This window comes from Vespula vulgaris, chromosome 14, assembly GCF_905475345.1.
Source record: "Vespula vulgaris chromosome 14, iyVesVulg1.1, whole genome shotgun sequence".
Taxonomy (NCBI): Eukaryota; Metazoa; Arthropoda; class Insecta; order Hymenoptera; family Vespidae; genus Vespula; species Vespula vulgaris.
This window is the reverse complement of record NC_066599.1, coordinates 512,306-526,223: the sequence shown is the minus strand read 5'-3', so window position 1 is coordinate 526,223 and position 13,918 is coordinate 512,306. Positions and strand designations below refer to the sequence as shown.

The following is a 13,918-nucleotide window of genomic DNA, read 5'->3' as shown; positions in this document are numbered from 1 at the left end:
CGTACGAACAGATGTTTCGCCAATGTCAACGAAATTTTTCCCTAGATCTAGAAACATTCTAAAATCATGAACGCATGTATAGAGTATTTTGTGATTTTAGGGAAACATCGATCAGACGCTAAAATTGAAAGGTCAATGAACGAATATATATATGTATATATAGGTGTATAAACACATATATGTACATATGACATATGTACTATATAACGTATATATGTGTCTATATATGAATGCACATATGTGTATATATATATATATACATTCAGCGCTTGGCGCATGCGAAATCAATAAAGTAAAATGAAATAATCTTGGTTTCGTATATACAGTTAATTATACGGTATTGATCGTAATAGAAATTATTAATTTATTCTCTTTGCTTAAATACAATCTGTCGTTGAATTTCAAACGATATTATAGCAATTGCCGCACCGACATTTAAACTTTCGACGTTGTTTAATAAAGGTACATTCACACGTACGGCTCGTTTTTCCCACAGCAATTTAAGCGTTTCTAGGCTCAATCCTTCTGTTTCACCACTTATTACAAGTGCAATTTCGTTCGTACAATAATCAATAGCGTAATATGGAAGAATTGGAAACAGAGATTTTAATGTCCTTATAATTTTCTTCATTTCAGATTGTTTTAAATTTTCATCAGACTTTGGAAATTCCATATTCTGAAGATCAAAATTCTCATAAATCTTAGAAATGGAATACTTAGTCTCTGAATTAAAGGTATTGAAAACCTTGTTTGTATTATATATTGCATTGTTATCCGTAACAAAAACATTCATTCCATCGGATATGAATGATGAAAGATCATTAGAAGTTGATTGGTATATTGGTAATCTGAAATGTGCACCAACTGCACTTCTCAATACTTTCATATCCCATAAATCCACACATCCTGAAAAAATATATTTGAAACTATGAATTCCATTTTTCTCTATAGGAGATGTACATTGGTTTTTAAAAATAACATATAATATACCTTTTAATAAAATTAGTTTCTCACATCCAACACCAGCAGCAATTCTGATTATAGAACCTAAATTTGCTGGATCGCGAATATTCTCACAGATAATTGTAAGAGGCAAAGCATTAGGTGCAGGTTCTATTTTTTCAGTATCAGGAATAGGGAAGATACCTTAATGATTAAAAAAAAATCATAATTCTTTCAATGCTTGTTATGTAATTTTGCACTTACTAAATATAATTTTACGTATAATTAATGTGCGTGTAGTAATTATATAACATTACTAGTATAACACTGAATTAGATAGTGATATAAACCTACCTATAATTCCAGGAGAAGTTGTTAAATTACTCCATAATTGTATTGTTTTATATGGAATTTGAAATAATTTAACATCTTCTTGCAAATTTAAATTCATAATCTCAGATAATCTTGAAAAAAAAATAGCTTTGGGCTTTACTCCAGCTTCTATCCCATCTTTGACTAGTCGATAGCCTTCTAGAAGAATCTGATCGTTCTTCTTTCGTTTCTTACGAGACTTTACATTTATCATTAAAGACCTAGAGAAAAGATATATATGTATATCATTTTATTATTAAGACACTATGATATTATATATTGTATATTGACCTAGTAATACTATCATTTTCTTTGAGTTTGATGATACGATTCCTCCATCCATTTTCATTATTCATTTTATCAGTATCCTTATCTAAAAGAGTTTCTTCATTTGGAGAAACTTTACTTTGTGATTTAATTTTTCTGACCATAATACTCTGTCGTTTTCTCTGTAATATCTTTGTATCAATCACATTTTGATCATCAAACAACTCATTTTTATTCACTATTGCAATTGGTTTACGATGTGCCCATCTAGTATATTTACATTTTCTTTGTAGATTTGTTGTAGATTTAGCAATAAATGTATCCAAAATTTTTCTATTACAAATCACTCTCAAGTGTAGTTGTCTTATACTGAACAGCATTATTTCACAAAACCTTTAACAATTATTTATAGGTTATAAATAAAGCGGAAATTATCGCGTTTGAACGATTTTCATGAATAGCGTCCCTTCCTGTATATTTCAAATCAATTGACAATAAATTGGCAGCGATTAAGACGTATATCTTCAAACTTTCATTCATAACTTTTTAATAAAATAAATAATTAATTTTTTAATGTAATAAATAAGTAATTTTTTAATAAACAAATAAATAATAATGCAGAGAATAATGCAGAAATTAGAAGAAAAGCATTGACTGAAATACGGGTAAATTCATATATTCCCGCCTAATAACTTTTCAAACCAAAAATAACATGTTTCGAATAGGGAATTTTCTTTATACACGTAACACGATGACAAGTACTTTTACAGCCATTTTTATTTGCCTTTTGTTGTTACAATTTCGGTTCTTGTAAAACGTCAAGATTTTGTACTATATTTATACATTTACAGTTTCTTAGTTTACATATAACAAAGTCAAGGTAATAAAATATATTTATACGATTAAAATTTTACATTTTATATCAAATATCGAGACATAAAATATATTTGTACGCTTACAGTCTAACATTTTATATTGATCATTTATTTTTTATTTTCTTTTATAATAAATATTTCAAGTCTTAATTTCACTTTAATGGATTTTAAAAGTTTATAAAATATACTTATACGATTATAATTTCATAGATTATGTAAAGCCTCAAGGTATAAAATCTTTTTTAGGGTTACCATTACATTTGATTACTATTACGATTACGTTGCAATTACAACAACGATTACGACATCAATCATGATTACGACTACGACTATGACTACGATCACAACACGATCACGATCACCATCACGATCAAGACTAGGACTACGACTACGATCACGATAACGACCACGATTCTGATTCAGATTCTGACAACGATTAAGATTAAGATTAAGATTAAGATTAATATTAAGATAAAGATTCTGATTGCGACTACGACTACGACTACGACTACGACTACAACTACGATCACGATCAGGATTATTGTCACGATTATTGTCACGATTATTGTCACGATTATTATCACAATTACAAACACAATTACGATTGTATAAATTGTGATATCAACCTATATATATTATAATATCAAAAAGTAAATGTCAGAACGTAAAATTGTAAGAACTACTGTAAGAAATTAGACATTTATATTTACTCCAAGTATCTTATAATCGTGTCAAGAATATTAACTAGAGCTATTGCTCCTGCAACCAGCGAACTGTTATGTGCTCCAAATTGAATTATAGCTACAGGAGTACTTATTTTAAAAGCAGTTATCTTTAGCAATGGATTCTTGCTATGTATAATCTTTTTTTCCATGGATAATTTCATTTTCTCTTCAATATATATTAAAATCTCCTGTTCCAGAGAAGTTACTCTTACGATGTCATATTCCTCTATATCCATAAAACTTCTCTTAAAGCCTTTGACAGTATTCAATATTTCAAGTAATGTTTCCTCGCTATCATTACAAACAGTATTGTAAACGTACTGTTTGAAGAACAAATGACGATTTTGTAATTCACTAACATCCTTTGGAAGTATTGGTCCTAGGTTACTCTTGATATTTGCATCTAGAAATTTTTTCTTCTTACTTGCTTGAGATTCGGTTTCGTTTAGTTCAGAATTATGTAATTGTAAACTTAAGTCGTCAAGAACATCTTTGTCTATTCCAGACAAATCGTCACAGTGTTTAAAAGGATTAGAAGATCCAGATTCATCTTTGTTTGCAACTGACGGATGATTAGTATTTGTGAGACGTTCTAACATCTTTTTTGCTACTCTTTGTTTGACTTGCTTTTTTCTAGTTCCTGTTGCTTCTTCAGTTATTGACCCTACTGTACAGGACATAGTAAACACTTGTTCGTGTCCTAGGCCAGTTATATCCGTAATTTGATACTCTGCCTGCATTAATTTATTTTCTCCACAGTATTGCTAAAAAACCAGAAAACTTTCTTACGATCATATTATAAACAAAAAGTATTCACAAGAAATAGATAGTAAACTATAAAGAGAATGATGATGAAACTATATATATTCTATTATATATGTATTTATATATATATATATATATGTATATATATTCACAAAATTAAATAGAGAAAAAAATAATAATTTAAATGAGTCATACTTGCAAAGATCCAACATAATTTTTAAGGTCTTCATGCATTAATGTTGAATCTAGCAAAGCTTGTCTTGATGTAGAAGGGGAAGTATCAGGATAAATGTCGTTTGATGATGATAGTGGTTTGGTCTTGGAAATATCATTTGGGTCTTCCAATAATGTTAACATATTCTGAGCTGCTTTCTGCTTCGCGTCTTTTTTATTCAAAGCTTGTCCAGTTGCTGAGAACTCTTTATATTGTACTTTAAAAGTAAATACATTTATTTGCTTACCAGTTTGTGAAGAAAGCAATGTGTAAACTGGTAAGAAGCCCTCTTTCATTCCTAACTCTTGTAAAATCATTATTGCTGTTTTACCCATTTTACTGAATAAAAATAATTGAATGAGATGATATCGAAATTGAGAAATGTAATTTTATCTTGAACGTTTTAACATTTTTAAGAACTAATAAGAACTTACATTTTTTTTTCTTATAAGATGCAGTATACGCCCAGAACAAGAGAAGATGACTGATAAGTATTATACGTTGGGTATTGTGCTGATCACTTTTCACAAAGGGCTATAGATATGGTCTACCTGGGAAAAAAGTTACCAGCAGATCTGTCTACTGCGCATTGCTCAATCAATTTTTCAGATACCTATGTACATATGAAATAGAATATTATTATTATTATTTTATATGACATGAAAACATAATATTAATTAAAAAATATGTGTATATATATTTGTTTGTATATATATATGCATATATACATGTATATAAATTATATACCGTATTACATAGGACAAGATTCAACATCATGGAACAAAAGAACAAGACTTCTCTATGTTACTCAGTAAATATTTTCCATTTCCTTTATTTCCTCTCTTATTGTCGTCCACTGATTGTTGGTTATATTCGTTTGTCTTAAGATACTAGCGTCTATATGAGTAATGTGCTGACGCAATAAGGCCGTTTCATGGGCATACATGGAAGGAGAAGTTCAGCAAGATGGTGGAAATACAATTACTATTGAACTTAGAATATACGTGGAATTATGGGTATATTAAGATTAATTTTCTTGAAATACTATATACACAAAAGCTTTCTTTATTCGAATTGATAATATTTCTGCTTGTAATACGTTATATAATTACATGCTAAATTATTTTTAAAATTCGATCGGTTGAACAGAGCAGAGTATATAAATATGTACGCAGTCATAAATTTTCATTGTACGGTATAGATTATTTTTATTTATATCAATTATTGTATAAACACAACCATAAGAAGTACAATATCATGTGGAATATTACGGGTAGACAACAATAATCGAATATATTTTCATCGTACATTAGTTAATTTTGTAATATTTTATATTATATGTTATCAAAAATAAAAAAAAATTATACAAAGATGAGAGGTCACTTTGATAAATCGAACTGGGAACAATGCTTCCTTTTTTTTCGACGATTCCTCTTTTTTTTTTCCCCAAAGAAAAAAATTCAAATCCATATTAAATATTTTTTATATTATGCTTAGAAATTGAGAATTTTATTGTTTAAATATAAATTATGAAAACAATATAGCGTATGGATAATTTATCCAAGTTAACAAATGAAATGAATTTAGCAATAAATGTATCCAAAATTTTTCTATTACAAATCACTCTCAAGTGTAGTTGTCTTATACTGAACAGCATTATTTCACAATTCCTTTAACACTTATTTATAGATCATAAATAAAGCGGAAATTATCGCGTTTGAACGATTTTCATGAATAGCGTACCGGCCTGTATATTTTAAATCAAATCACAATAAATTAGCAGCGATTAAGACGTATATCTTCAAACTTTCATTCATAACTTAATATAATAAATAAGTAATTTTTTAACAAATAAATAAATAAGAATGCAGAATAATGCAGAAATTAGAAGAAAAGCATTGACTGAAATACGAGTTAATTCATATATTCCCGGATAATAACTTATCAAACCAAAAATAACATGTTTCGCATAGGGAATTGTCTTTATACACGTAACACGATGACAAGTACTTTTACAGCCATTTTTATTTGCCTTTTGTTGTTACAATTTCGGTTCTTGTAAAACGTCAAGATTTTGTACTATATTTATACATTTACAGTTTCTTAGTTTACGAATAACAAAGTCAAGGTAATATAATATATCTATACGATTAAATTTTTACATTTCATATCAAATATCGAGATATAAAATATATTTGTACGCTTATAGTTTAACATTTTATATTGACCACTTATTTTTTATTTTTTTTATAATAAATATTTCAAGTTTTAAATTAATTTTAATTGATTTTAAAAGATTATAAAATATACTTATACGATTATAATTTCATAGATTATGTAAAGCCTCAAGGTATAAAATCTTTTTTAGGGTAACTTAATTAAAATAATAACTAAATAAAAGTAACTTAAATAAAAGTAATTACAGTTGATTACTATTACGATTAAGTTGCAATTACAACAACGGTTACATCCATCATGATTACGACTACGACCACGACTTCGATCACATCACGATTAAGAGCACGAGCACTATTACGACTACAACTACAACTACAACTACAATCACGATCACGTCGACGATTCTGATTCCGATTAAGATTAAGATTAAGATTAAGATTAAGATTAACATTAAGAGTCCGATTACGATTACGACTACGACTACGACTACGACTACGACTACGATCACGATCACGATTATTGTCACGATTGTTATCACAATTACGAACACAATTACGATTGTATAAATTGTGATATCGACATATATAAATTATAGTATCAAAAAGTAAATGTCACAACGTAGAATTGTAAGAACAACTGTAAGAAATGAGACATTTATATTTACTCCAAGAATGTTATAATAGTGTCAAGAATATTAGCTAGAGCTATTGCTCCTGCAACCAACGAATTGTTATGCGCTCCAATTTGAGTTATAGGTAGAGGAGCATTTATTCTAAAAACAGTTAACTGTAGCGATGGATCTTTGGAACCTATAATCTTTTTTTCTATGGATAATTTGATTTTCTCTTCAATATAAGTTAAAATCTCCTGTTCCAGAGAAGTTAAAGTTACGATGTCACATTTCTCTATATCTGTAAAATTTGTCTTAAAGCTCTTGACAGTATTAAATATTTCCATGAATTTTTTCTTGCTACGATTACAAACAGTATGGTAAACATACTGTTTGAAGAACGAATGATAATTTTGGAAATCAATAACTTCATTTAGAAGTATTTGTCCTCGGTAACTCTTGACCTTTGCATCTGGAAATTTTTTTTTCTTATTTGCTTGAGCTTCGGTTTCGTTTAGTTTACAATTTTCTATTTTTAAACTTAACTCGTCAAAAACATCATTGTCTATGTCAGACAACTCGTCACAGTCTTCAAAAGGATTATAAGATCCAAATTCATCTTTGTTTGCAATTGACGGATTATTAGTATTTGTGAGACGTTCTAATATCTTTTTTGATACTCTTTGTTTGACTTGCTTTTTTGTAGTTCCTGTTGCTTCTTCAGTTACTGACCCTACTGTACAGGACATAGTAAACAATTGTTCGTGTGCTAGGCCAGTTATGTCAGTAATTTGATACTCTGCCTGCGTTAATTTATTTTCTACACAGTATTTCTAAAAAACCAGAAAACTTTCTTATTATCATGTTATAGACAAAAAGTATTTACAAAAAATATATAGTAAACTGTAAAGAGAATGATGATGAAAGTATATATATTCTATTATATATGTATTTATATATATATATATGTATACATATTCACAAAATTAAATAGAGAAAAAAATAATAATTTAAATGAGTCATACTTGCAAAGATCCAACATAATTTTTAAGGTCTTCATGCATTAATGTTGAATCTAGCAAAGCTTGTCTTGATGTAGAAGGGGAAGTATCAGGATAAATGTCGTTTGATGATGATAGTGGTTTGGTCTTGGAAATATCATTTGGGTCTTCCAATAATGTTAACATATTCTGAGCTGCTTTCTGCTTCGCGTCTTTTTTATTCAAAGCTTGTCCAGTTACTGAGAAATCTTTATATTTTACTTCATAAGTAAATATATTTATGTGCTTACCAGTTTCTGCACGAAGCAATGTGTAAACTGGTAAGAAGCCCTCTTTCATTCCTAACTCTTGTAAAACCATTATTGCCGTTTTACCCATCTTTACAGAATAAAAATAATTGAATAAGAAGCTATCGAAATTGAGAAATGTAACTTTATCTTGAACGTTTTAACATTTTTAAGAACTAATAAGAACTTACATTTCTTTTTCTTATAAGATGCAGTATACGCCCAGAACAAGAGAAGATGACTGATAAGTATTATACGTTGGGCATTGTGCTGATCACTTTTCACAAAGGGCCATAGATATGGTCTACCTTGGAAAAAAGTTAACAACCAGGAGAACTATCTACTGCGCATTGCTCAATCAATTTTTCAGATACCTATGTACATATGAAATAAAATATTATTATTATTATTTTATATTAAATGAAAACATAATATGAATTAAAAAATATGTGTATATATATATATGTTTGTATAGATATATGCATATATACATGTATATAAATTATATACCGTATTACATAGGACAAGATTCAACATCATGGGACAAAAGAACAAGACTTCTCGATGTTACCCCCTAAATATTTTCCATTTCATTTTTTTCCTCACTTATTGTCGCCCACTGATTGTTGGTTACATTCGTTTGGCTTTAGATACTAGCGTCTAGATGGCTAATGTGCTGACGTAATAAGTCCCTTTAAAAGGCATACATGGAAGGAGAAATTCAGCAAGATGGTGGAAATACAGTTATTATTGAACTTAGAAAATACGTGGAATTATGGGTATATTTAGGTCAACTTTCTTGAAATATTATATACCCAAAAGCTTTCTTTATTCGAATTGATAATATTTCTGCTTGTAACGCGTTATATAATAAATTTAAATTAATTATTATTAATTAAATTATTTTTAAAATTATTTTTAAAAATAAGTTGAATTATTTTAAAAATTCAATCGGTTGAACGGAGGAGAGTATATAAATATGTACGCAGTCAAAAATTTTCATTGTACGGTATATATTATTTTTATTTATATCAATTATTGTATAAACAACCATAGGAAGTACATGTGGAATATTACGGGTAGACAACAATAATAGAATATATATATTTTCATTATAACTTACTTAATTTCGTAATATTTTATATTGTATATTGTTAAAAATAAAAAAAAATTCATGGAAAAATTATACAAAGATGAGAAGTCAGTTTGATAAATCGGACTGGCAACATTGCTTCCTTTTTTTCGACGATTCCTCTTTTTTCCCCCCCAAAGAAAAAAATCAAATAGATATTAAGTATTTTTTATATTATGTTTAGAAATTGAGAATTTTATTGTTTAAATATAAATTGTGAAAACAATATAGCGTATGGATAATCTATCCAAGTTAACAAATGAAATAATTATAATATATATTTTTACCATTACGTAATATATATTCAATCAAACATTACATAAATTTCTCATCCGACACAAAGTTTCTTTTAATGTGTTGGCAAATTGTGTTGCATCTGGCTTTGTACTGGATTTAAAGGAAGAGCAACCAAAGAGAATATCGTTCTCTCGAGGATTATAACAACAACCGTAACCTTCTGGTACAACCGGACCGTAACACATAAATGACGATGTTTTATGAGGTACCTGTTGATTAGAGAATTACATCAAAACTTGTATCCACAATTGTAAACATGTTTATTCGGAATAACTATGTTTATTTCTTACTTGACTCGTTGTTAAATCATAGTATGTACTTTTAATATATGCAACATCCTTATACAATTCTGGAAGACACATTGATTCGATAGAAGCTACCATTTTTAAACCAAATAAGTGCCTATCGACACCTTGTCCTAATGAAGCCTGAACAGAAAAATAAATTTTATATCTTTAAATAATTGGTTAATAGAAGGCTTCATTGAAGCATCGAGTACTTTGAAATAATTTTTTACTAATCGATATATTCATCTAATATCTAACAATGACCTCGGTTGCAGTCGTTTTATGTTTGTTTATGGCTGTAAACATCATTTCTTTTAATTGTTTTTCATCCGTACATCCATCTTTACTCATGGCTTTTGCAAATGATACAGATTCGGTGCTAGTCGATCTGATACATTCTGTCCTTGCATTTTTAAATCTTCTTAATCCAGCGCTTTCATAATGATTTGGTGGTTCATTGCGAACTTTATAATAAGTAACTTGCATGGCAATTTGAATGAAACTATCAGGACTTGTCTTATATTTCTTTATCTCTTTACTTCCAAACTCATTAAATGTAAAGCAATCCATATGAACATTTTGTGAGATACTACAAATAAGAATATTTTCATATATTAGCCAAATTAACACATTCGTTACTTTAAAAAAAAAAAGAAAAAACGCTAAATGTAGTTTATATTTTTTAATTTATTTGTCATAGTTGATAAGGCCGAACGGCGTAACATAAAATAACAACATAAAACAATTTTGTCAATTAACGTTTTTCGCAGCAAACGTGTTAAAAGCACATGTGTTTTATGTATAAAAAAATATAACATACCTATCCACAATGCAGGTAGCATTTTGAATAGCACAATCTATTATGTCATTGGTTTCAAATTTTAAACATTCTGCCCTTGGGAAGTCATCGAATTTGTCACATTTTACATCATTTAATTTTGATGTGCTAAAATAGAAATAATACAAATATAGAGAAATATGTATTAAGGGAGCAACCTACTTCACATTGTGATGCTTTATACATATGTTTTCATGTTTTTATATTTACATGTATTTTACAATGTGGTCATGTAACACAGCAACAGGGACACCTTCGCATGGACTGTGCTCCATTTCCAATCCAAGAAAACCGTCCGTAGAAACAAAGTACTGTTAAATACAATTTTTGTAAATTAATTTTATCAAAGTCTCATATATAGGGAACATCTACAAAAGACTATAATTACTTTTGTATCTTAGATTATTATAATAATTGACATATGAACTTGGTTAACGTTTAACATTACCTGTATAGTCTTATCATGCCATCTGTTTCCTGCATTTAAATCACTGTTATAACCGCTTAAGGATTGTAGAGCTCTAACAGAAGCATTATTTCTGTTTCCAAAAATTTCTTTAGGCATTTCTTTATCCAGACATAATATGAACATTGATTGCTCAATATCTTCTATTATTTTTCCATTATTTCCTTGTTCTAAAAATGACAAGATACTAACACACAATACTACATACGCGTACATGTACGTATTTAAAGATTATATTTAATAAAAATACATATTTCATATTTCATAAGATATTCATAAATGTGTTCATAAAAGAAGTTGAATTTATATAATTGAACTTAATTGAAATTATTTATAATTGAAAATTTATAGTTGAAATTTTATATTATATAATTGAAATTTAAATTGCAATTATAATTGAAAATATTGTGAATACCTTTAAGTACGCAGTAACATTCTGCCCATGTTTCTCTGTCATTTCCTGTTAAAATACCAATAGGCATTCCTTTTGTCTGGGAACGACTGACAATATCTTTGATTGCACCAGCAATTTGACTTTCATTCAAAACACAAGAATTTTTAATAACATCAAGTTTAAAGAACTATGAAAATAAAAATCTAGATACTAATGTTAATATATAAAAAATATTGTATATAATATAAACATGTTAAATATACTTTACATTATTATTACTCATTATTATAACGTGTTTTGAATCATCAGTGTGTAGTAGTTGATCACATTTTGGTGCAGGTCGACGATACGTTCCAAGAATCATTCCGTATTGTTGCATATCTAGTGGTTCATTTTTAATCATTTCTTGTTTTATTTTACCACTAGGCAGAATTATATAATTCTTGACTAATTTTCTACGTTTATCTTTTTTTAACGCGTAAAACAAATCTTAGATACAATTTACCTCTTCAACATATCATTATAATCACAAACAGCTTTAATAATATGTGCTGCAGTTATATATATATCTTCTTTATGACAAAATTTTAAAGGTGGACCAACAATAGCAGGATTAGAATTCATGATAAGAGGAACTCTATAACCTAAGTATGCTGCTTCTATCCACCAGTTATTCATCTGTAAATAAATAAAAAATCATAAGAATAATTAAATTAATTTTAACATAGAGTCGAAGAAAACCTTTATTTTTTACCCAATTATCAGTATTATGATATCTTTCTAATAATTTTGATTGTAAAAAAGGTCCAGGACCATTTTCAGAAATAAATTCCTCAACAATTCTTTTTGTATTACAATATTCATTTTCACTCAATAATGGTTTTACAGATCTGAAAGAATAATTATACCTTTACATCTAAAATATATATTCATATTTCTTTTCATTCGAGTAAAAAATATTAAAATAATAATAAAGAATAATACGAACGTACGTCAAATATCGTTCCGCAGTTTTTTTTAAATCTGGAATTGGCTGTTTGGGAAGTTCTTGTTTATTTAATTTCAATGTTGTTAATTGTGCACGTAACATCATTGAAATAGTATTACATATTCTGCCATGTACCTTTAATTAAAATGTAAATTACCTATATATTTCATATATCGTATTATCAAATAAAATACTTACAAACGAAGAAGAAATTATTTTCTGCATTTTTGATTTTATAATTTATAACGATTAACAATTAATATTTAAAAGAAAATATTAACTTTGATCAAAAATAAATATTTTGACATTTACAAAGATTACTTGCATTTAAAAAATACGAATATAAATATCTGTTTTTAATTAGTGACTTTTCTTTTTTTATTTTAAATATTCATAGTCACATTAAGTATCAAAGATATAAAAGTTCCACAAATAAAATATTATACAACAGATATCCAAAAAAAAGTTTTAGTGCACGCTAGAAGCAAATGTTGGATGCACAAAAGTATTTAGGGGAAGGATAGGGAATTTAAAAAAAAAACAAAAAAAGATCGACAGATAAAAAACGGAATAAAAATAATTGATAAATGTCAGAGAATTTTCTATAGATAAAGGTGCGTGTTCACATACCTAATAATTTAATATCACATATGATTCTTTCATTATGTGCTATGACCAATCATGTATATATATATATATATATATATAGGCATTTTTTATCAAAAGTTTTTACTTAGAATGCAAAGATTTCAAACATTACATGCAATTGATATAAGAGATAAAAAATCGAATTGTGATTCGCTTGTTCTTATGTACGCCAACCAATTAGAAATCAGCGAACGACAATCATAAATGCAATTCAATTTTTTGACTTATGTATACTGACGGTATAATAATTAACATTTAATAATTAATTAATAATTAATTATTAATATGATATTAAAATATGTACACTCATAAAAGATACAATGTAAAAGCTACAATGATACAAAGCACATCTATATGATAAATACCGCACGACGCCATTTTATATCCTACGATCATTAACTTTGAATACTTTAGATGCATCACTTTTGGATTTGTTAATAAAAAAATAAAACATTTTTTCATTCGTTTAGGAAATAATATATATATATATGTGTGTAATATCAAATTATATATTATTTTAATTATATTTTTTTCAAACTATGTATGTAATATATAAATGAAACATTATTCTATTTCTATATAAAAGTTACTGACGGACATGCTTCCGGTCATGCTTAAGGATGCATCTAATT

The 13,918-nt window shown here is 27.7% G+C and overlaps 3 protein-coding genes across 6 annotated transcripts; all 3 read right to left on the bottom strand.

Moving 5' to 3' along the window:
* Window positions 1–340: 340 nt before the first annotated feature.
* LOC127068970 (rRNA methyltransferase 3, mitochondrial) lies at window positions 341–2,006 on the bottom strand. 2 transcript variants are annotated; one of them, XM_051005484.1, is made up of 5 exons: window positions 1,862–2,006; window positions 1,606–1,763; window positions 1,297–1,535; window positions 991–1,146; window positions 341–906 (listed from the first exon to the last, which is right to left on the bottom strand). In XM_051005484.1, the coding sequence occupies exons 2-5, from the start codon at window positions 1,743–1,745 to the stop codon at window positions 365–367; spliced, it is 1,077 nt and encodes a 358-aa protein (XP_050861441.1). In that variant the 5' UTR covers window positions 1,746–1,763; window positions 1,862–2,006; the 3' UTR covers window positions 341–364. The 2 variants fall into 2 exon arrangements, with proteins under 2 accessions (XP_050861441.1, XP_050861440.1); XM_051005483.1 differs by having other exon boundaries at window positions 1,606–1,969.
* A 4,161-nt stretch (window positions 2,007–6,167) lies between these two features.
* On the bottom strand, window positions 6,168–8,916 carry LOC127068971 (RISC-loading complex subunit tarbp2-like). 2 transcript variants are annotated; one of them, XM_051005487.1, is made up of 5 exons: window positions 8,747–8,916; window positions 8,428–8,610; window positions 8,240–8,327; window positions 7,974–8,161; window positions 6,168–7,781 (listed from the first exon to the last, which is right to left on the bottom strand). In XM_051005487.1, exons 3-5 carry the CDS (start codon window positions 8,325–8,327, stop codon window positions 6,999–7,001), a joined length of 1,059 nt encoding a protein of 352 aa, XP_050861444.1. In that variant the 5' UTR covers window positions 8,428–8,610; window positions 8,747–8,916; the 3' UTR covers window positions 6,168–6,998. The 2 variants fall into 2 exon arrangements, with proteins under 2 accessions (XP_050861444.1, XP_050861443.1); XM_051005486.1 differs by having other exon boundaries at window positions 7,974–8,327.
* A 316-nt stretch (window positions 8,917–9,232) lies between these two features.
* On the bottom strand, window positions 9,233–13,658 carry LOC127068962 (carnitine O-acetyltransferase-like). 2 transcript variants are annotated; one of them, XM_051005447.1, is made up of 12 exons: window positions 13,269–13,658; window positions 12,643–12,773; window positions 12,405–12,540; window positions 12,156–12,328; window positions 11,919–12,072; window positions 11,672–11,837; window positions 11,239–11,426; window positions 11,001–11,101; window positions 10,773–10,898; window positions 10,217–10,541; window positions 9,956–10,093; window positions 9,233–9,874 (listed from the first exon to the last, which is right to left on the bottom strand). In XM_051005447.1, exons 2-12 carry the CDS (start codon window positions 12,741–12,743, stop codon window positions 9,677–9,679), a joined length of 1,806 nt encoding a protein of 601 aa, XP_050861404.1. In that variant the 5' UTR covers window positions 12,744–12,773; window positions 13,269–13,658; the 3' UTR covers window positions 9,233–9,676. The 2 variants fall into 2 exon arrangements, with proteins under 2 accessions (XP_050861404.1, XP_050861403.1); XM_051005446.1 differs by lacking the exon at window positions 13,269–13,658 and adding an exon at window positions 12,837–13,260.
* Window positions 13,659–13,918: the final 260 nt, after the last annotated feature.